This window comes from Gordionus sp. m RMFG-2023, chromosome 5, assembly GCF_954871325.1.
Source record: "Gordionus sp. m RMFG-2023 chromosome 5, tfGorSpeb1-WG-v2, whole genome shotgun sequence".
Lineage (NCBI taxonomy): Eukaryota > Metazoa > Nematomorpha > Gordioida > Chordodea > Parachordodidae > Gordionus > Gordionus sp. m RMFG-2023.
In genome coordinates, this window is record NC_088779.1 from 6,632,332 (window position 1) to 6,656,219 (window position 23,888).

The 23,888-nt window shown below is 26.8% G+C and overlaps 2 protein-coding genes across 2 annotated transcripts; one reads left to right on the forward strand and one right to left on the reverse strand.

Moving 5' to 3' along the window:
* Positions 1 to 5,692: 5,692 nt before the first annotated feature.
* Positions 5,693 to 12,739, forward strand: LOC135929460 (mitochondrial chaperone BCS1-like). Its single transcript, XM_065466062.1, has 8 exons — positions 5,693 to 5,806; positions 5,846 to 6,062; positions 6,121 to 6,260; positions 6,304 to 6,498; positions 8,632 to 8,695; positions 10,423 to 10,592; positions 11,894 to 12,011; positions 12,302 to 12,739. Exons 1-8 carry the CDS (start codon positions 5,707 to 5,709, stop codon positions 12,588 to 12,590), a joined length of 1,293 nt encoding a protein of 430 aa, XP_065322134.1. The 5' UTR covers positions 5,693 to 5,706; the 3' UTR covers positions 12,591 to 12,739.
* Positions 12,740 to 15,676: 2,937 nt separating this feature from the next.
* LOC135929556 (transmembrane protein 192-like) lies at positions 15,677 to 21,583 on the reverse strand. The gene is made up of 6 exons (XM_065466195.1): positions 21,456 to 21,583; positions 21,271 to 21,405; positions 20,996 to 21,224; positions 20,687 to 20,845; positions 17,722 to 17,830; positions 15,677 to 16,398 (listed from the first exon to the last, which is right to left on the reverse strand). The coding sequence occupies exons 1-6, from the start codon at positions 21,483 to 21,485 to the stop codon at positions 16,260 to 16,262; spliced, it is 801 nt and encodes a 266-aa protein (XP_065322267.1). The 5' UTR covers positions 21,486 to 21,583; the 3' UTR covers positions 15,677 to 16,259.
* Positions 21,584 to 23,888: the final 2,305 nt, after the last annotated feature.

The following is a 23,888-nucleotide window of genomic DNA, read 5'->3' on the forward strand; positions in this document are numbered from 1 at the left end:
TATACTTTATTCTTTTATTTAAAATTACATCAAAAAATTTAAAATAATACAAATGCGTGTTTATCTATTTATATTTTATGGTAAAACAAATATAAAATTAAATATGTACACAATTAAACGGTTAATGTTAGTTATCGCAAAGTCTAAACATAGCAATTTACTAAACAGCGATGAAATTGGCTAAGCAACGACCAATTTTTTTAAATTCCGATATACTATACATCATTCCCCTTAGGAAAGGATTACCTAGTTGGTTTCAGAAAAAACATGGTTCTTGCTGGGTTGGAATTTAAAACTACCAGATTATGAAATCACTTAACCAACTAGGAGACACTTTTTGAAAATGACTATTTTTTTTAAATATAAATAAACATTGGCTATCATTATCATATATATTTTTATTTATTCAGTATCCCATATGTTGTTATATTTAACATTAACCCGTTTAAACCATGTCCTAAATCCAAGAATAAATAATTGATTGTGTTGTGTAATTGAATGTTGTAAAAAAAATAGGTGTATAACAATAATTAAATTCGACGTTTAAAAAGTATAAATATTGACGAGATATACAACGAATCACTTATACATATACTTCTGCTTATTTTAATTCAATATCCAATCATTATTATAAATTTGGATCCAAATAATATATAGTGATTATGAGATGACACACAAAATCATTCCTGCATAAATAAATAAATTATATAAAAATAAATAAGTCATTAATATACATTTTTAATATAAATCAAAAACTACAAAATGAAACTAAAATATTAATGATTTATGACGAAACTAAAGAGAAAAGGTTTAATCTATAAAATGGGAGCAGCAAGAAATCAAGAAGTAATAATTTTGAATCAAGAAATTAAAAATATTTAATGCGATTCCCCCATATCCTGTCTTGATTTTAATTACTTCAGCTATAATTATTCCTTTCCCGCCATTATTTTCTCATCTCCCGCCATAATATGCACCTCCATCAGTTATTTCTATTTCTCCAAGCGCCATCATATACAAGCCTTCGTTCATTATTCTAGCCTTCATGATTATTATGGCCTCCATGGTTTTTATGATCATGTCCTATATCTCCCTTTATGCCCTAAATAATTGGAATCCCTACTATAAATACAAAGTAATACTCTTGTTAAATATTCTTTGGTTGGTTATCTCACATAAGGCCTATGAGATGGCCGGGGCAAAATTTCATAGACTACCTCCTTGTATCTTATTTATAATTAATAATAGGAACTCTTCAATGTGTTTCTTATAATGACGCTACTGATTGTGGAGTGACTTATACTATAAGTCCTATCTTTTGTTTTAGCGGGGGAGGGGGCCAGAAGCTCCGGGATAAGAGTGTTTTAGTTGATGGTATAGCGACATCGCTTAGTTTATATAATTTAGTTAGAAGAGCTAAAAAATCATTTTTTGGTTTAAGTGTTGTAAGAGAAAACCCCTATAGGAATTATTTGTGGTTTTCATATAAAATGGCTTGCAGATTAATTATAGGGAATTATTGCTTTTCAAAGACCATAACCTAAGCCTGGAGATTTTTTGAAAAGGATATCCCATGCTATAAAAAAACTACCGACTAAGGAGAGGATTTTTTACACGCATCTATAGATTAGAACGGTATTTCTCCTTCGCTAATGACGAGACTGAGATAGTCTATTATCTGAAAAGTTAATTGGATAATTTATGAAGGGTGAGGGAAGAAATCCCCCATTAGAAAATGTGAGTATTCTCGTAAATATAAACCACCCACTCTTTTTCAAATATATAATTTATCACTATAAACGGTAAGCGGAAAATGATTCCCCAGAAAAAAAACCGGAAAAAAAATTCCCGAAAATAATTCCCCGGAAAAAAATTCCCCAGGAAAATAATTCCCGAAAAAAAATCCCCTAGAAAAAATATCCCCTGGGAGATAATTCCCCGGAAAAAAATTCTCCGGAAAAAAAATCCTTGGAAAATAATTACCCGGAAAATATTCCCCTGGAAAAAAATTCCCCGGAAAAAAATTCCCATAGAAAATAATTTCCCGAAAATATTTCCCGGGAAATAAATTCCCCATTTTTTAGATTTTAAATTTAATTGGGGGAAAATTTATACCCGGAAAAAAAAACCGGAAAAAATTCTCCGAATAATTTTTTTAAAATTATTAAAAAATAATCCCGCCGCTAAAAAACGAAAATATTTCTAAAAAATTATATTACTATTTTCTGAACGTAGAGAGTATTTCTTTTTTAATTCCAAAAGGGCAATCTTTAAATGTGAATTGATAAATCGGTTGGTATCTTTTATAGAATAATCGATTTCAGCATATTATAGGCCACAAAAAACCTAAGATATGGGAACTAATCAAAAAAATGAGGATGGAAATAGTCGTCGACATGGGAAAAATCTGCCAATGGAGTATTGGGACATACACTCCCAAAAAAAATCGTAGTTATGCAACGAAACAAAATATTTAAAAAAAATTATGTAATGATTTTTTAGAAGAGAGAAGGGACTTGCCTAATTTTCTCTCTTCCATTGGAAAACATATACGTTCTAGAATTGTTTCATTTGAATAATACAATTTATTATTCCATATATCATTTATAATAACTATAATTATTTCTTTCCTGTAAATTTAAAAAAAAATTCATAAGCAAAATAATAATTGTTAGATTCGAAAAATATAATACTCACTGCTGATAATCACCTCTGGATGTATTTTGATTAAAATGGTCAGCATTTTTCATTACTTTTATCAGTATTTAATTAAAATTGGGCAGTAAAAAATATAATTTTGCAAGTTTTATATTGATTTTGTATTCAGTCAGTTAAATTCTTAAAGTAGGTAAATACTTCAGTAAAATAATTTTTATCAGATAGAGGGGATCAGTCTATTTCGCCACAGAATTTATAATTATATTATTTAATAGCTTATCCTTATAAAAACAAAAAAGGGCGCTATTTAAGGGTTAGTAAATTGTGAAAAGCCTCTTATCTCCAACTGATATTTAAATTTTTAATATATTTTTAAAAAAAATGATTAAAATTTGTGTAAAAATAATTTTTTTTTAAAAGTAAAAATTTGATTTTCAATAAATATCTAAAAGTCGATTAAAATGTGTAAAGGTGAACTAGATTTATTTAACTTTCGTTTTATTATTTAAAACCTCAAATCCTCGAAGGAATTTGACTTTAAAAAACATTTCTATATAATTAAATAGTGCAGAGCAGATCCGGGTCAAAAAATGATATGAATTTATGCCGGGCCAAAATAAAAATTCAGAGCTGGCCATTATCATTACTTAACTTATAATAATATTTAGCTTAATATTACAGAGACTAGGTAATTTTTGAATTTATAAATCCGGGCCAAAATAAAAAATCTCAGCTGGCCATAATATTTTGCATAATATCAGAGAGACTAGTTTATATTAGTCCTATACCAGTGTCCCTTACAAAGAGGAGTGGGATGGTGATAAAGAAACTACTTTATAAATTTACATGGGAGTACAAACCTTTGAAGCACTTGCTTAAAGTATGAAAATATTGTCCATGATGGGGGTACCTATATTAAAATTTAAAATTCTTAATAAATTTAAAATTTTTATTTAAAATTTTTACAAAATAAATTGAAAAATTTATATTTAAAATTTTTACAATATAAATTTAAAATTTTTACAAAAATAATTTATATTTTAATTTATAGTAGTATTCAAATATAGAATTAAAAACATATTAAACTTTTATCATTCATATATGTAAAATTTGAAATATCGAACGATCTGTTATTTTCTTATTATTTTATATCCTAAAATAATATTATAGATTTTATATATAAATTATTATAACATAATTTCATAGTATAAAAGAAAAATAAAATATAATATAATAAGAAGTGTAATTATATCGTAAAATGAAATAAAGAAATTACTAATTTATTTTTAATCGGCCACGCTTACCAATATCATATATTATTTTACCTATTTTACCAAGAAAAAATCTGGATCACTATTATTTACCAAAAATTAATATATAAATATATATATATTACAAATTCAAGAACATTGGACCCAATAGAAAAAAGAAGGTTAGATACTTTACTTGGATTTGGGATGCATTTATTGAATATTTTAATTTCATTGCATCCTGTCCACAATTCCTTTTAATTTCAAACAATGGCCAGAAATATTAGCCAAAATGAATAAAAATATTTAATAAATCCTAGAACATCCCAAAATATAAGGGATGATAAATTGCTATATTAAAATTTAACATAAAAAAAACTTTGAAATCATAACATTCAATATTACACAGATTTGGAATAACAGCAAGGTAATTTTTTTAGTAAATTTATTGAATTTGAAAAAATAATTTCAAAGGATTTTTGATTTTTAAAAAAAATATGATTAAAAATTACAAAAGATTTACTTAAAAAAGATTTTCAGATCAAATTTAATAAAAAATCTGTTCTCTAAAAAAAATATATTCCCAAGATTTTTTTTACGCTCTGTATGTAATATTATTTTTACCCAGTCAGTAAAATGACCACCACTCGCTTCACTGCAAATTTTATAAAACTCTTAAGATCCAACATCCTATGTTCTTTAGAACATATTGGGTTAAATATTAGACAGAAGAAGACCCGATGGGCTCACACTGATACCCTGGGAGAGAGGTCTTCCTCCTTAAAATTATACCTGGATAGAGATATTCGCCAAATCAAATACTCATAAAAAGTTAATTTCCCACGGTGGAACAGTAAATAAAATAAATATTCATTCCTATACAATGTTCACCTCATTCCTGGTTGTAACCACAACATAACAATTTTAGTCATGGCCCTCGCATTTTTAAATATATACGAAAAAGGCTTTCATTACTGGCCGGTCCAAAGAATACTTATATCTGCGCCAGAATATTGATTAGAAATTTACCGATCATATTTTTTTTATTAGCAATTCTGGTCCTTTACAGTTTCATTAAAAAAAGTTTTTTTTTAAATTTTAATATTTTTTTATATGGTTTTAAATTTAATTTTAATATAATTTTTATATATAATATAGTTTTATATGTAAATTTTTTTTAATCTAAATATTTTTAAAATTATATTTATTAAATAGTAAAAAAATATATTAAAAAAATAATATAATATCAATAATATATTTAATCATTGTATAATATATAATACTATATTAAAATAATATGTGATAACAGTTTAAATCAAAACAAATATAAAAACTATATACAAATTTTAAAATGACATATAAGAGTGAGGAATAAGGTAAAAGAAGACTGATTTGAGATAAAAAGAAAATCTGAAAAGTCGTGGTACATTTTACTTTTAACCTTTCGTCTATAATCAATTAAATGTTAGGGTAAAAAAAAAGCTGGAAGACACAGAACAAAATTTTATGTAAAAAATCTTGATGGATATTAAAAATAATTTTAGGAAAGGTAATAAAAAATCGGAATTCAATGGTATAATAGATATTTTGAATAATTTATCATACTTGATAAACTCTTCTAAAGAAGCATTATATAAGAAAATTCATACTGATAAAGAAATAAAGTTAAGCAAATTATTTTCTATAAAATTATGTATATTTTCTAATGGTGATTCCATTAGCTGAGCAAAATCAAGCTGATTAAATCGCTAAACATTGACCTGCAACCATATGTGATGCACCCATCTATTTTTCAAACATGATTCCTGATTTTATTTCATCCTTAAAAGATAACCCATATTTTGGCGCAGGGTTTGGCTTAGTAGGTTTGGGTACTGGTTTAGCATTATTAAGAAAAGGTCAGATACTTATAGAATTATTAATATATTGTTATTTAGCTAGCCAATATGCTTTTATTTATTTTCGACGTCGTTATGTCATGACGTTAGAAATTCCTAGTAAAGATAAAAGTTATCATTGGGTTTTAAGGTGGATAACTACAGCAAATAAGAAATCCCAACATCTTAGCGTTGACACTCAATTCAAACAATTTAATAATGGGAAAGTGTCTTCTGAATTCAACTTTATCCCCAGCTTAGGCAATCATTTCTTTTTGTATATATATAGTAATTAAGACAATTTATTATTGCTAATTTTATACGCTTAATACTAGTTATCGAGGTACATGGATAAAAATGGAAAGGACAAGAGAGTCAAATGTTGTTGATTTAAACACTGGAACCCCATGGGAATCATTAACCTTAACTACACTAGGCACAACTCCAAATCTATATAAATACTTATTGGAAGAAGGTTTATACTGATTGAAATAAATAGAGTTTACACTTTTTTAAAGCTAAAGTGAAAGCTTTGAAAAGTATGGAAGGCAAAACTGTTGTTTATACAGCATTAGGAACTGATTGGAGGCCATTTGGATTTCCACGGAAGAAACGTCCTATAAACTCAGTTATATTAGATAAAGGAATTGCTGCAAATATTATAGGAGATATTCAGGAGTTTATACAGAACCCTATTTGGTATAATCAAAGAGGTACATAATTTAATTATGTCAAATAATCAAATTTATATTATAATTTTTTTTTGCCATTAAAAATTATATAAGTTGCATTTAAGGCTGTTGAATAATTTGATTTAGCCAATTTTTATAAATAGCAAAATCAATATTTTAACCAAGAGAATATTACCTAAACCTGATATCTTGCAAATAGATGTGCAAACCTTTTTGATATATGAGTAATATTCCCAGGCTTGGATTATTTTTTGAATAAAATCTTCAGTTAGTCTTTTTTTTAAATGATCTAAATTAAGTCTGCAGTGAATATATCTTGGCATCTTCAGCTGATAAAAATCCATATATAGTTCATTTGGTACTAATTTTGTTGGTTCATAATTAAAACATATTATTATTAAAAAGATTATAATATATTTTATTATTAATGTTACTTAATATATCCCTATTTTAATTTATTTAATTTGTCCACCTTTAAAATATAATACTTGTTCATTAAAAGAGGGTGCATAGGGGAACATGTCCTAATCACTTTGGAGAACTTCCTGTTGAATTTATTTAGATATGGATTTCCTTTTCTTTTTTTACTAGTTTTAAATAGAAGGATTTATATTCGAATTACTTTTTTTAAATTTTAATAAAATAGCTGAAGTTGAAAAAGTTAGTAATGCCACTGAAATATACCAACATTAAATCAAGATTTATATTTTTTTGCTATATTGAGTCTTATTCTTCTCTGTTTAGTGGTCATTTCCAGGTTTACCCAGTTCTCATATGATTTTCCTTCACTATTTTTGATGGTCCTGAGCATCAATATTTTTAAGATTCATTTTTCTCATATCCACCGCAATCACCTTTATCCACATCATCGACCTTCCTCGAGGTCTTGATCTTTCTACTACCATCAAGTATCTTTTTACTCAATCATCTTTTGTCTTACGTTCCACATGCCAAAACCATATTAGTCTATTTATTCTAATTACCTCTACAATCGCTTCTTTTTTCAATCCTTGCTCGCAATTCCTTGCTAGTTTCGTTCTCTCTGATATACCCCACACATCCATCTAATCATCCTCATCTCCATTCTTTCCAATTTTTCGTGAGCCACTTTCATTGCCCATGTTTCACCGCCATAAACTAAACAACTCCTCATACAGCTTACGTAAACTTTTCTCTTTAATTCCAAGAAACATTTTTATTTGTTAGATTAGATGACATCTCTCTATAATTCTTCCATCCTTTCAACAACAGCAGAATCTACACTCCATCTGCGTTTAGCCTGTCGCCCAAATAGCAAAACTCTTCCTATTGAGTAATTTTTAAAGAATCCTTAAGGTTTTTTTTTAAAAAAAAATTTAGTTATTTACTTTGTCCAATTAGAAAATTAAATGTGACAATATGGTAACTTTCCATAGCAAGATTTTATATAGCCAATAAAATTATCAGATCATCAAGAAATTTTCTAAAATTAAAAAAATCCTCAAACTTTTTATAAAAAAAAATTATTTTATCTATCTTGTCCTTGTTCAATTATAAAATTAGATATATTTTTTTTAATTTTAAAAATCATCCAATTAAAATTTTTGCCAAAGTAATATTATATTAGTCTGGAGATTTTCCTTATAGATGGCAGGAAAGTTTGGATCTCTATTTGCCAAATCTCGAGGCTTACGTGACATTATTTTGGATAAAATCTTAATCGGGCAAAAATCGACCCAAATCGGGTTTTTGGCAATCCTAAATTTTTAAGAATATTAGGGTCATTTTACATGATCAATAAAATTATCAGATAATCCAGCGATTTTCTAAAATTAAAAGGATTCTCAAAGTTATTTTATAAAATTTGTTTAATTTTTGTTCAATTAAAAAATTAAATATGAGTTTTTTTAAGTTTACTAAGAAATTTAACAATATTAAGATCATCTATATAATCAATAAAATTATGTGATAATTGAACAATTTAAGAAATGAAATAAAATATTTATTAATTTAACCCAAGCTTGCATTTATCATTCGCCTAAGCCTATTTCTTTTTATATTTGAACACAAACAAATAGATTATGTTTAAAAAAAACGGAGAATGTATAAGATTGAATATATTTTTAATGTAATCAATATATATATCTAACATTAAAAATAAATAATCATTTAAAGGTATTCCTTACAGAAGAGGCTACTTACTCTATGGACCACCGGGTTGCGGTAAAAGCAGTTTTATGTAAGCCTACTTAATCACCAATTTTACTTTGAACCGAAAACAACTTACGCTATTTATTTTTTTAAATATAATCAACCAAAGTTAGAGCCTTCTAGACCCCCCCCCTAACACCATGCCAATGATGCTGAAACTTCCCTGACCAAAATATAAAATTGTTCAATTATAATGAATGTTAAATATCCCTGTATCAGACCTATTTTTCCAGGTCACATGATACGAGAAAAAAAAATTTCTGACTTCTGATCCGAATTTTGTTTTTTAAAAATTTGTGAAAAATTCAACATTTTTTTTTAAAAAAAATAGATAAATTATTTGATTATCTACTGTGCAAATCAAATTTTAGATTTAAAAAAAAGAATAATTAATTTAATTTTGCCATAGATAAATAAATTTTCATATATCTTTGAAAATTCAACTTCTATTTTCTCATAGTTTTTTTTAACCCAAATCATATGTAGATAGAGCATAATAATTTCGCTAAATCAAGAGATTAAATATATAATATTATTTATTATATTGTTATTTGATTCCCATAATAGGACATTTTCTCCGTAATGTATATTATTAACAATTGGATCGGTCTAAAAAGGAATTAGACTGGATTCATAGTGGTAACCGATTCGACTAGATTTAACTGAAATTTAATGGGATCGATTTATCTTTCTTGAAATCAATGAATTCTTAGATTATTATCGTGAAATAGAATTAAATATTAATATTATTAAAGAAAAATTGACCTCATAAAACAGATTTTTAAAATCGATCAGCTGTTAGATCGTTTCGGATCGGATCCCACTATGAACCCAGACAACTTGTCCTATATAAATATATATATATATATTTTTTTTTAAAAAAAACCAATGAAAATTGCTTGCACAGATATATGTTTATTAATATTTTAATCAATATTTTGCGTCGTAATTTTCTGTTTTTGAAATAAAGAAAAAATATTTACAATTGCGTGAAAAGTTTTATATATTTGATTGGAGATAAATATAATCCACCATTTATCAACCAATTAGGTATATATATTCTATTAGATTAGCGGTTCATGAATTAAAAGTGTTCATGCATACGAGTCAGCTATAGCGGCATTTTGTTTACGTCATTATTTATCATCATATATGCAAATCACGAAATGACGCTACAGCTGATTCCTATGTATGGACATTTTAAAGAATGAATCACCAATCTAGTAGTATATTTAGATAATTATTACAAAACTTTCTAAATTTTTTTAAAACCAAGCTTTATCTGACAAATATCCACTCCTGTGCAAACGAGGAAGCGGGCGTGGTATTGACCTTGGTTCATCAATAGACTATTATAGGAGCCGCCAAATTTTGCCTTTTTTAAAAAAAATTATCTACAAATGATTATATTACGTAATTCAGTAATTTATTACAAATGATAAATATTTCTTAATTTATCTAAGCTTCTTATTCACGACTCTCAATTTAAAAAATAGCGCACTTATGATTTTATTTTTATTTGTTATTTTAAGGTTTGGGTAAATTTACGGATTTAAAGGACCGCCTAATTTATTTTCTCCCCTTACATCTAAAAATCTTACCACGGTCTTGTATGCATTTGTCTAATACGCATGCATATTCAATGTCTTACATGATGAAATAATTTTCATTGTTACTTTATTTTTTTTGAAATTATCATATATTTTTAAACCAGCAAAATTTTAAAAATGTATTATATAAAAAAAAAACTATTAGTCAGGCCCTGGCAGGAGAGATAAATCACAATATATGTATCCTTAACCTGAGCGAGAGGGGGCTTACCGATGACAGGTTAAACCATTTGCTCAGTGTCGCGCCAGAGCAATCCATCCTTTTGCTAGAGGACATAGATGCCGTTTTCGATTCTAGGGAAGAAAATGCCGCGGGTAAAAAAAATTATAGGTGCCTATACGTTGACAAGGAGCGTTTAGGCCGTTTCAACGCTCGGATTATTTCTAAACAGTCGTCCCCCTCTATATCGCTTCCTCTAAACAACCTAAAAAAGAGAGGCTATATTGATTTATCAATATTTTTTATCTTATTTGTACCGAAAATAAATATATGAATAACAACTCATATTTTCTTAATATACCCATTTAAAACAAACCAGAAAAGGGTGTCATATCTCATAGCGCTGAACAGCCTAATCTAAACAGAAATAACTTTCAAAAATAATCCAAACGTTGACACGACCTTTAGCATTGTGTTTTTCTATTTAATTTTAAAATTGAAGTAGATTTTATTTTTGTTAAAAAACATGAAAAACTGCGTTTCTTTAACGTATAAAATATGTAATAATTTGTACACTATTAGATGTTTTTTTTGAGGATAGTTAGTACATAATTTTTTTTAGCGGTTTAGAAATTTTTATTATAAACTCATTTGAAATATAAGTATTACCTTTACCAACATCTAGATTTTTTAAGGATATGAGTGAGCAGAATACTCCGAATCGACCCGATAAGATTTTTGAGAAGGGTTTTCTGCCCGGCATGTAATTTTTGGCCCGGCTCGAAAAAAGTATTTTGATACAAGTTTCCTCACCCTATCCGAAATATTTTGACGCTGCTTGGAATTTTAGTTACGAAGAAATAATCATAAATTTGCATTATTCGAGATTTTAGATAAATTTCATGCTGTATTTTGCTCGGATTTTATGGACCGAATAATATTTCGCGCAGTTTCCCTACCCAAAATTATTTTTTGCTAATTATAAAAGGCACTTTCATTAAGAATATTTTAAGCGATTTACAGCTTTTTATATGGAACCCTGCATTGGATTCGTCCCTAAAATTTTTAAAAAAATTGGGCAAGGTTCGGGGCTAAATAAAAATAATTAGAATTTCTCTGTAATATATAATAAAGCAATTAATGATTTTTTTTTCACTTCATTTAACTACACCACAAATGTAATTTAAAATTTTTTAATTAAAAAATTTTGAGCTGAGCTCGGGCTTAAAATAATTAGGTACCACAGGACTCAGCCCTTAAAATAAATATTTGGGCTGGGTTAGGACAAATGTTATATGCAAACTATTACGTAATAGCTTGACATTTTATTAAAGTTTTATTATGGCAAAACCATAATTGGTAACTAGTTATATATTTTTAAGGGATATTTCACAATATAAACAGATAACATTTATTTTCTTTTATCAACCAATATTTAACTCCTACCCAACTCAAGTAAAAAAGAAATTTGAAGGATTGACTCGCATAACCTTCTCGGGCCTTCTAAACGCGTTAGATGGAGTAGCCGCCTCGGAAGCTAGAATTTTATTCATGACGACTAATTATTATGACAGGTTTTTATTTGTGTTTATTCACAATTAAACTTTTTTAAGGGAAAAAATTATAAAAGCGTATTTAAAAAAAAAGTCTTGACAAAATAAGTACTTTATTTAGAAAAGATGGTTTTTAAATAAATGCCATCAAAAGTAGCGACATTAATAAAATGGTTAAGAATTGGAACATTTTTAATGTGGTTTTTTCTTTGTATTTACACAAAATTTTTGTAAAGTTAACTTTTTAATACAATGTTAAAACCATATATTTTATATAAATTTTTGAAAAAAAACACTGCCTTGCCTTTCAGATTGGACCCAGCACTTATAAGACCTGGTAGGGTAGATTTCAAACAATATGTAGGCCCGGCTTCCGATCATCAAATCACCGAAATGTTCCGCAAATTTTACCCCGAATGCGAGCACCACATTTCTCGGGATTTTTTAACGCAACTCAAATTACGTCTACCAAGTTTAGGCGAAACGGGAAAAGACATTAATCTGACACCGGCTCAACTGCAGGGGTATTTCGTGATGTTCAAGGATAGCCCCGAAAAAGCTTTGGCCAGTATTAGCTCTCAGCTGAGCCAACTGCTGTAAATTCTTAATTTATGGCTTTTTAATTAATTTAGGATTACATAAAAAAATCATAACTTTTTTCGAAATTGTTATTATCTCGTAAAAACAAAATGGATTTTTCAATACGCGCGTAAACAAACAAAATTATATACTATAAAATGATGGATAAATAAATCGATGTATTTTTTTTTACTTCCTTCCTCTTTTCAAATGGATACAAATTTAAAAGGTAATATAATAAGTAATTAATATCCAACTTTTGGGTCTAGATTTAAAATACTGTTGTTAAACAGCACGATTTGGATCGATTTTTAGAAACGGCCTGATTACGATTTCAGCAAAAATAATATTATTTTCCTGATTTTGCTCATAGATCGCAGAAAACCTCTATTTGCCAAATCTCAAGGCTTACATAATATCATTCTGGCCAAAATCGAAATCGGGTGGTTAAACAACACTAGTTGATACTCATTGTTAGGCCTATTTAAAAACGAATTCGAATCGAATAGTGCATTATTTTAACGAATCGAAATAATTTGAATTCGTACGAATAATAAAATCTACTATTTGTATTCGATTCGAATTATTCGAATAATTCGAATTAATTTTTTTAATAAAATAAATCATACTCAAATATATTGACAAATTTTTTTATTACAAATTTGATTTTAAACAGAAAAAATTATAATAATATGTAATCAATAATCTGATAATAAATAATATATAATCAAGTTATAAACAAAATTAAAATGTATATTATTAATTTATTTTATAATTTAAGCCAATTTTTAAGGCAAAGAGTTTTTTTATTATTTTCTTCCTTATATGACATGCAGTTTTTTGACAATAAATTAGTTCCAACTGAGAAAAGCCTTTCACAAGCAGTTGATGTTCCTTGTATAGATAGATAATCCCTTGCCATTTTCGAGAGCATGGGGATCCGATATGCATTTGCCTTCCACCACATACGAATCATTCTAATAATGTTTCTTAGTTTTAGAATTGAAGGATCTAAAATTTTTAAAATTTCTTTGGATATTAAATTAATTACATGGGCAAAGCATCGGATGGGCCCTATTTTTATTAATGGATATTTTAAAGAAAATGTATCAATAACTGTTTTATTATTAGTTGCATTATCTAAGTTATATAAAAATTTTTATTCTTTAAATTATACATTTTAATTATTTTAACAAAGGCTTTAAATATATTTTCACCTGAATGTGTTTCATTTATTGGACTGACATCCAAAATTATGTTATTTATTTTAAAATTATCATCAATAAAATGGGCTGTTAGCCTTAAAAAAGGAACCTGTGTTGCTAGTCCAAATGTCAGATGAAAAATTAAACTGACTTTTATTTTTATATATTTTTCCTTTACCAACTGTTCTTTATCTGCAAATATATTATACATGTGCAATTTAAAAGTATTGGAGCATAATGATTTTACAGAACAATCAAGATCACTTATAAAATTTTTAAAATCATTTGAATTAATAATTTTAAAAGGTATATTATTATTTATCAATAATTTTAATAAATTCCTTAAAATTAATTTTTTTTTTGAAGAATTTGGTGTAGACTTTAAAAAAATGTCAATTTTATTATTTTTTTTACTAAGGTGTGAATGAAACCTATTATAGTGTTTAATAAGAGGAGAGGTTGTTTTGCCTTTACATTTTATATTACTCTTGCAATGATTGCAAGAAGCCTTTTCACCTTCTTTAAGGATTTGATATTGATCCCATATGATTGCTCTCTTTTGTGAGGAAATTTGCTTATCTTCAACATCAAGCATAATTTCATCAGAAGCATTCTCCTCTAACATAATTAGGTTAGCTAACAATAATTATTGTTAGAGATGTAATATATTTTTATATACCTCTGGTTTGCTTAATTTTTAATATAATTTATTATGAGATTCAAAAAATTAACTTTTCGTGAGATTCAAAAAATGTGGCAAATAAAAATTTAAATTTTCACTTCAGAAATTTTTAAATTTGTGCTAGAATCTTCATAAACACAAACACATCACCTGTCAGATTGGCAGGCCAACAAATAGAAATGATAAATGTTAGATTTATTAAACAATTTATTAAATATTACGAATAATTCGTTTTATTCGAATCGAATAAATTATTATTCGTATTCAGATAAAACAAATAATTTATTATTCGTATTCGTAATTATTCGATTAGATTCGAATTATTCAAATCGAATCTAATATTCGAATTATTCAAATCGAATCTAATATTCGAATTATTCAAATCGAATCTAATATTCGAATTATTCAAATCGAATCTAATATTCGAATTATTCAAATCGAATCTAATATTCGAATTATTTTTGAATAGGCCTACTCATTGTATTGATCGATATTTTAAATTTTGTCCGGTATCTAAAAGTGATATAATGATTCACCCTATCAAACAAGTGTATTTTTTTTCATAAAATATTTAATCATAGTTTATTTGTTCTTTTTATACAAAAAAAATCGTAGCTGAGCTATATATCTCCAATTGCATAGACCTGGGTTCGAATCCAGGAAAATTTGGGTTTTTATCCTGAAGCTACAGTGATTGTGTTACTACGGGATACTTTGAACATTTTTAAACGGGGTCTTATTGCATATTAAATAAAATTTGGTTGTTGTTTAACATACCTTCATAAAATTGGTCCATTTCTCAAATGATCTGATGAGCATCGCTAGCCAAAATACAAATTGGCATTGACTAAAAAAATGTACCCAGATTTTCCAAACTCTGTTAATAAACAACCATTTTGAACAATATACAAATATTTAATTTTGTTAGAACCTGTTCTAGTTACTATTCAGATTTGAGTTCCTAGCCTTCTCCCGGTTCCGAGGGTGTTCTTTTCGGTTTCAACTTTGAATAAAATATTTACCAAACTAATGAAATAATCGTGAAAATTGAATCATTGTTGTAATTTCCTTGCATTTAAAAAATAAATCTTAAATTACCTTAACAACGTTATATATTTCCTGGAGGGAAATCGGACATTGCTAATTTTAATTAAAATAGTAAATAATCCCATTATTGATGATAAAATTTAATGCTTTATTTAATATACACGATGATTTTTTAATATTATTTTACAATATTTTTTAAGAACAAAGAACGATATAATACTATATTTATAAAAATTTGTTGTTTTTATTAAGATGTTAATTACAATATATCGAATCAGTAATATCTAAAATATAATACTATACTTTTGAATTTGTAAAAGAATAACATGATGACAATTTTTCAGAAAAAAGGAGAATTTTATATTGCTGATATGATAAATAAAAATAGCAAAATTCTCGAGAAGAAAAAATATATTGTTAAAACATCTCATGACATTCTTTGATTTTTACATATTTAGTATCAATGGCATATTATTATATAAAGGTATGCCGTCTAATCCCGAGTCAGTTGAAATTTATCGATGAGGTCCAGAATTTAATTTCCAAATCGCTATCGGAAATTAACATTTAAAACTCTCAATCCTTTGATTAGGATTCAGGGTAATATAAATGATTAAATAGTTTAAAAAAAGAGCCTAAAAAACAAAATTGTTAAATCATTAGCTCTAACGAAGCTCTTCTAGCTACTAAAAAAAGAATATGAATATAAAAAATTGAATGAAAGTTTGTTTTTATAAAGTATTTGCATATAAAAATTCATTCTTCCACGTTGTCGTACATGCTAGCGTTTTGTTGAAGCTCGTAAATTTTCCGGGCTAGAATATAATTGTGATTCTTAAGGGCCCTAATAGCGTCGGCTTGTTTCTCTATCATTTCGCTAACGTAATCCCTAGAACTTATGTCGGTTATAGATTCAAAATATATATATAATTATGGTAAGTAAAATTTAGACTTCAATAATTGATTTAAAGAAAATCAGCCCTATTAAGGGGGGGGGGATAACGATAGTGGTTGGTCATATTGCCATATATGATAATCGCTCAAAGGAGGGAATTTTAATTGAATGAAATATATTTAAAATAAACAAGTATCTGAAGTAAGTAGTAGTATTGATGGTAAGAGTTATGGGTTAAGATTATTTAAAAGTTTGAAAGATGTGTTTAGTTTGGTTTTGATCTTTTTTTTATAACCTGACAGGTCATATTATAAATAGAAGAATATAAATTTAATTAAAAAGAATATTAAATAAAAATTTTATAATTTTTGTAAAGAGCGTAAAAAATAAATAAAGAATAAAATATGTACTTTTGACTACAAAAGATAAAAATAATTTAATAAAAATGCATGAAATTTGGGAGAAATATAGCATTAGTAAAAATAGGAGGCTGCTGAAGAGAAACTATGTCAAAATATATAGGGTTTTTTGTAAGAAAAGGTGTTACTATTAGTGGTCTGCATCGGGACTAATTTTTCAAGCCAGGTCCGAATTTATTAAAATAAAATTCATCTATATTTATACTCAAAATAAATGGCATATGTTATATGTCGTTTAGCAATAAATAAAATCAAATATTTTTATTTTACATAAAAAATTCAATATAAAATTGATATATTTAGATATATTTAAAAAAAATTTCAAGGTCCGACCCGACCCGAATTTTTTTTTAAATATTAGGCCTGGCCCGAACTCGATTATTTTAAATAGAATTAGGCCCGAGCCCCGCCCGAAGTTGGGTAACTTTGCAGATCTCTAGTTACTATTCCCCAGAATACCCCTCAAGGTTTAAAGGAAAATAGGTATTCTTAGAATTAGCCCTAATGAATGGTGAAGATTCGTCATGAATGCTTATAAAAAAGGCAGAAATTACTTTTAAGTATTTAGTCAGCCGGCAACTTTAATTTAATAAGAAAAAAAACGTTAAGGTTGGATTCATAGTGGGATTTCATTAATGATTGCTGATCAATTTTAAAATCTGTTTTATGAGTTAATAACATTATTTTTAATTTTTCATGATATCTAAGAATTATTTGATTTTTAAATAAATAAAAAATTGGTCTCCTTAAAGGATTTTTAAATCGTTGGCTGTTAAATCGCGTCGGATCGGTTCTCACTGTGAATCCAGCATAAAGTATTAAAAGTTTTAGTTTTTTTTTAAAAATTAGAATATAATGCCCCTTAGATGTGGGATAGACAAATTGAATTTTATATAAAAAAAACCTAAAGCCTAAATGAGTGGTAGCGGTTTGTGAGGGTAGTTCGGGAGATGCGAGATCTTCTTGAGCGATATCGGGTAAGGGTCTTGCTTTGTTGAATTCTATAGTGTGATCTAAGATTGCAAGTATTTTTATTATATAAAATTTAATATTTCTATCTTGATTTTACCCATCCCGTAATAAATTTTTTTTTTAAAATATACATCAGACCTGCTGATATATCATTTGCACGGCCCGGCCCGGATTTTTTAAATATATGTTACATCTATTTTTGCTCTTAGGGCCGGCTCAGGTATAAATATAAAAAATTAAAATACGGAAAATTTATTTATTATGTTGGGTAACTTGCCCTTTCAAATTCAGATAATTTTTCCGTTAAGTGATACTCTATATATGTTGAAATATATTTCTGGTCAAATCAGATACCTTCGAATTTTAAAATCACTTCCGGCAAACGATTTAAAATTCATAGATTCTGAATCCCCATTGGATTCCATATCCCAATACTATACAAGTATGTATTATTGTATCAAAAACCGGTGTAATTAAGATATTAATTAAGATAAGTATTCAATACTCATCAGGATATTATTTTCGCGGAACTCCACACGATGCAGAATTGATATTTAAAAAAATAATAACAAAGCTAGTTCGCTCTAATAATTCGTTATTCATGTTTTTTTATACTCCTGTCTTAGTGGTTAATTGGGCTTAATCTACAGGTGCATGGCGAAAAAAAATTGGTAACTGTTAAGTTATTTTTGCCTTTTTTAAAGTTGAGCTATATTTTGAAAAAAAAAGTTGAGATAGTTTTTGGCAAATGGGGTTCAACCGGTTTTTAGCTGCAAAAGTTGGCTAAAAATCGAATGCCTGTCAAAAAATCAATCAATTTTTTTATAAAGGTTTTGTTATAATTTTTATAATATTCATTTATATTTAAAATATTTTACTCTATGTATAAATTAAATTGATATGATATGGCCTTAGAATCGTAAAAAAAAATTATAATTTCATAAAACAATTTGTAAATGTGTATAGATATATCATCTCACTTATTGTTTTTGATTGATAAATAATATTTAAAATATATTGTGTCTAAACATAATATTATGATAGATAACCATAATTTTTGAATTTTCATTAATGTATAAAAGTTTTATTTATTTGGTTTTTCCCGCATAAAATTTATTTCAAATGATTAAATTAAGCCGAAAATTACGATAATTTCCAGTAGTGACCTGCATCAAGCCTAATCTTTACCATTCTCAGCCATTTTTATTCTGAACAATTTTTTAAATTATTTATCTCAAAAATCTGATTTCATATCAATTCAAGCGAAATTTTATAGCGAATGGATTTTATAGTGAAACTTTTATCGCGAATCCACATTAGAGAATACTATTCCGATATCGCTTTATAACGAAACCTTTAATGCGAATCAATAATCGCCAAGTATTATAGCAAGGTCGTTATCGCGAAACCCATTTCGCGAAGATATTATAGTGAGGTCAATATCGCGATAATTGTTAATAGTGACTATTCTATTTTTATCATTATTAATTCAATAATATTTTTTAAAAAAATATGTACAAATTTGATTCAATGAAGTTTTTAATTTTCTTTTAACCTTTATTAATATATTAATCATTGAGATCATTAGTTAAACCTTGATCCTTACAGGCGAAATTGATATCAGGGTTGCGCCAATATTTATTGTTTGACGGGTACTTAATAATTATATTTATCATCAGTTTTCTCAGTCATTAACCAAAAACAGTTATAAGCTAAATAAAAAACTATAACATTACTCATTAGACTGATCTAAATTAAAAGGGATTTTCCCAATTTCAGAATCTTATGATTTTACGATCCTTATGGATACTTCTGTTTCTTGTATAAAATATTAGTTATATTTTCAAAAAATTTGATAAGGACTCTGAATCTAATATTAAGACGTAGCCTTAAACATGAAGTTTGCCAAATTGACAAGCACTAATTATGAAGCTTATGCCAATATATAATGCTCAATTACAATATATGTAGGTTAGTACTTTAACATATATTAATTCTTTTTCCTTTAATTACTCAGAATAAAACTACTTAAAGTAATTTTTACTATTCCCAAAAGTTGCCAAGTAAAAATTTTTATATTCTCAAAATTGAATTCTTAGAAAATATAATATACCTCTTAGTAATTTTTATTATTTAGTGCATAAGCATGACATTTTAATTTTTAAATTAATCATTACTCTATGTCTTCTGGTAGTTTATATCATGAAGGGGTGAGAGTAAACATTTTCCCAAAAAATATCTAGACAAAGGTATCAAATCATCTCCATCACTACTTATAAAAGGGAGTGTTATTATTATGACATGCATTTGTGATTTAAGGAACCTTTATGGGTAAATTAATATTAAATATTTTTATATCTTTTAAATAAATGCATTTGTTTCGCAGTAAGTACACCTAATGACTTTGTGCAAATAATTCGCAGTAGTAAATGTTTTGCGGGAAAAAATTCCCAGAATTGGTTTAGCAATGATACCTTCACTAAAAAATTTCTTCACGATAAACGATATTCGCTTAAAATGTTCCACAAAAAATTTTCGCAATATTTCACTGAATGACCTGATATGCAAAAATATTTTTCTGCCCAGCCTGAATTTATTTAAATATAGAAAAATTTAACAGAATTTTAATTGTAAAAATAATATTTTTATAAACAAAAATATTGGTGCCTTGTTTCTTAAAAAATTAAAAATATATAAATTTATTTCACAAATATATTATATTTAGAAATTTAAGCCTGGTCTAGCTTGAGCCATTTATTAAAAAAATATTAGGCCCATTCCAGCCTGACCCAAAGCCCATTTGAAATGAGGTACAGATGGCAGGCTTTGCAGCTCCCTAATTTCCGGATTTAAAAATGTTTGTGTGATTAACTAAGAAAATGTTTATAATAACTTACAAACATATAATATTTGAGCAGGAATGATGAAAAATGATTCAATAACAAGTGAGAGTTGAAGGATATTCAAAGAATTAAATTTGACATGGAAACAAGTTGATTCTTTGGCATCACAATAATAATACAGAATAATGTTTGCAATGATGAGGTATGCATTACCTTAATTTGATACATATTTTAGAATTAAATATATCCATAATTTTAATATTAGATCTATATACACATATATATATATTAGATTTTGTAATAAGATTTAAGTTTATAAAGAAAATTATTCAAAGATAATTTTAAATAAAAATAATTAAATACCAAAGCAAAACACATAAAATGTGCATCTTCTTATCCATCGAGTTGTATAATAATACATAAGATGACCTCGTATCTTAGATTTAAAATGTTCTGCATGCAGATATCTATCTATAATCCAAGCTATAAACCACATACCAACATGTGAGAGTTGAAGAATAAAATAAGGACTAATTTGGCATTTATCTTTACATATAGTTTCAACTAAAAATCCAAAGGCTATTAATAAAATCTATCAAAAAAAATTAAAATTTATAGTAATTCTTATAATTGCATACAACAAATGCTATCTCTAAAATTAAAACTGGGATAATAGGCATTGGAATAAAATGAGAAATGTGCAATTGATTAGCAGACAATTCATTTCGAATCAATGCCTCGTCATCATCCTCAGGAACTCCAATATCTACAAACTATAAACATGTATAAATATATAAATTTATAATTAAATTTTAATTAAAACCTGTTTTGAATCGTCTTGGAGACTAACCATTTCAAACAATCAATTTCAATTACTTTTTGATTTATAACATATGATCCAAATTAATTTTGACGGAAATTACTACCCCTAGAAACACAAGCTTAGCCTCATTTTTGTTTATAAAAATGTAAATATTATTATGTTAATCTTATTGAAGTTTTCGTTATAGTGTAAAAATAATATTATGATTTACTTACGTTTGTTTTTAAATTTAAATTTTCTCAAATTTTAATTTTTTTTTAAATATAAATTGTTAGTATATTTTATTATTAACATAAATACATATTATCACGATATTATATCCATTGTTATTTTCTATTGCGTTTTATATCAAAAATTTTTGATTAATAATAAAGGCCTTTGGGACATGGAAGCCATAAAGGCCGAAATGTCCGGTTATATTTCTTATGTTTCGCCCGAAAGGGCAAAAACATTAAAGAAAATAAACTTTTTTTTTGTTAAATTTTTTTAATTTTACCTATTTTAAATTAACAATTTGAAAAAGACCTATAGTTATCAGCGATAAAAAGTATTTTATTTTCTATGAAATTATAAAATTTTACTGGCTTCATCTCTTGCCTTAGATTAATAAATAATAAAAATGATTAATAATTTTTTTTAAAAAATTCAAACCTTTTTTAAGGGATAGCCTTTAATGTGGGATTTTTTCTGCGTTGATCCCATGGCCCCATCTAATAATTCGCTACCCCTTAACAGAGCCGAATCTCTAAAAAATATAAAATATTCACACCTAATGTGTGACAACTTCAACTACTTTCCTTCCCATAGCAGCTACATCAACCTGCTCTTTTGGACAAGCGGCATTAGATCTCTTCAAGATAATATCCAAATCAATAAAAAAATCATACCTTTCTCCATTTTATAAACTTAAGCAGAAAATCGCCGTATCTATAATTAGATCTAATTATCAAATACAACATCATGGCCCGACCTCGCCACTTGATATTTTTTTGTTTTTATATGTTTTTTCTGTTTATATAAATATATATTTGTATCCATTTTTTTAACTTAAACTTATATATGACATATTTTATTATATTCTTTATATTATATTGTTAATCTTTGAATAATAATATTTTATCATATTTGTATATGAATTTTAATAAAAAATTGAATTAAAAAAAAATTGTTAGTATTTTTTATTATTTATTAATCTAAGGTAAGGAAGTCAGAAAAATTTTTGTAATTTAATAGAAAATAAAATACTTTTTTTTGTTAAACTTTTTTAATTAAACCTATTTTAAATTAACAATTTGAAAAGACCTAATAGTTTTCAGCAATAGCGTCGCTGTGAGAGAAAATAGCTTTCAGCAATAGAGTCACTAGGGGAAAAGGACTCAGGGCTCGAGCCCCTTAAAAAATTATAAAAGCCCCCTTAAAATTATTTAAAAAAATTTTATACCACTAAAAAAATAAAAATAGGCATGTTATGCAATTTTAGATAATGTTAGCTATAAAAAAGGAAGATAATTTTGGATAGTGTTAGCTAAAAAAATTTTTAGCCCCGAGATTAAAGGCTTGTGATGCTTGTGTTTTCAGAGATATATATATAGGTTAAACAAATAAGACAACATTTTTCCCGATAGAAGAATAAAAATTTGCCTAACAGGCATGATTTCTTCTATTACATTAAATTTTTTATGTATGATTGACCTATCCAACGCTGAGCTGGAGCTAATTAGTACTAGCTCGCCTGAACAGGTTATTATATTTCAATAACACTTTCTTAGCTTGTTAATTAAAAGGCGCAAAATCTATTTTTAAAAATTTTTTCAAATTAAACCGGTTACTCCAAAGGATAAAGATTCAACGGAGATTCCTATACATATCTATTAATCTAATCTTGATTTTGCTTTTTCCAAAACATGAATAACAATGATCTAAGTAGAAGCTCTGATGCAGTGGATTACACAAGCTTTGCGCAATAAAATTTTAAAATTATATAATTTAAATTCCATGCTATAATCAATAGTTGTTGATGCACTGTGCAAATACAAATTTGGGAGCCGGTGACTTAATATTATGCAATTAAGGGATTGTAGTAAAGCAAATTTCCGAAAGTCTACTGAATTTGTGCCCTCATTTTTATTATATGCAATAAAATTCTTACTTGGCCAATAAAAATTTGGACTCATAGAGGGCATATATTTTTTATCATTAGTATAAAAAAAACTATAATCCTCATAATTATAGAAGTTTTGAATTTTTAATACAACAGCAAAAAATAAATTCTTCCCAGATTTCATATTGAGGTTAAAATTCATTTGATATAACCTTTATTTGGCAGTAATTAGCATATGGCAGGAAGCATTGAATTCAGAAACAATTTTGGTCAATAACCCAGAATTAATGAAGACAGGTTATAATCAAAATTTTCTTCTTTCGAGATGAGCC

Bases quoted from the DNA above. Each gene is read 5' to 3' on its own strand.
- LOC135929460 (XM_065466062.1), top strand. From the start codon at position 5,707: ATGATTCCTGATTTTATTTCATCCTTAAAAGATAACCCATATTTTGGC. The intron at 6,063-6,120 runs GTATATATATAG...GCTTAATACTAG, and splicing joins TTAGGCAATCATTTCTTTTT to TTATCGAGGTACATGGATAA. The intron at 6,499-8,631 runs GTACATAATTTA...AATCATTTAAAG, and splicing joins TATTTGGTATAATCAAAGAG to GTATTCCTTACAGAAGAGGC.
- LOC135929556 (XM_065466195.1), bottom strand. From the start codon at position 21,485: ATGGTTAGTCTCCAAGACGATTCAAAACAG. The intron at 21,406-21,455 runs GTTTTAATTAAA...ACATGTTTATAG, and splicing joins TCCAAGACGATTCAAAACAG to TTTGTAGATATTGGAGTTCC. The intron at 16,399-17,721 runs GTTTTTTTTATA...AACCGACATAAG, and splicing joins ACCACTCATTTAGGCTTTAG to TTCTAGGGATTACGTTAGCG.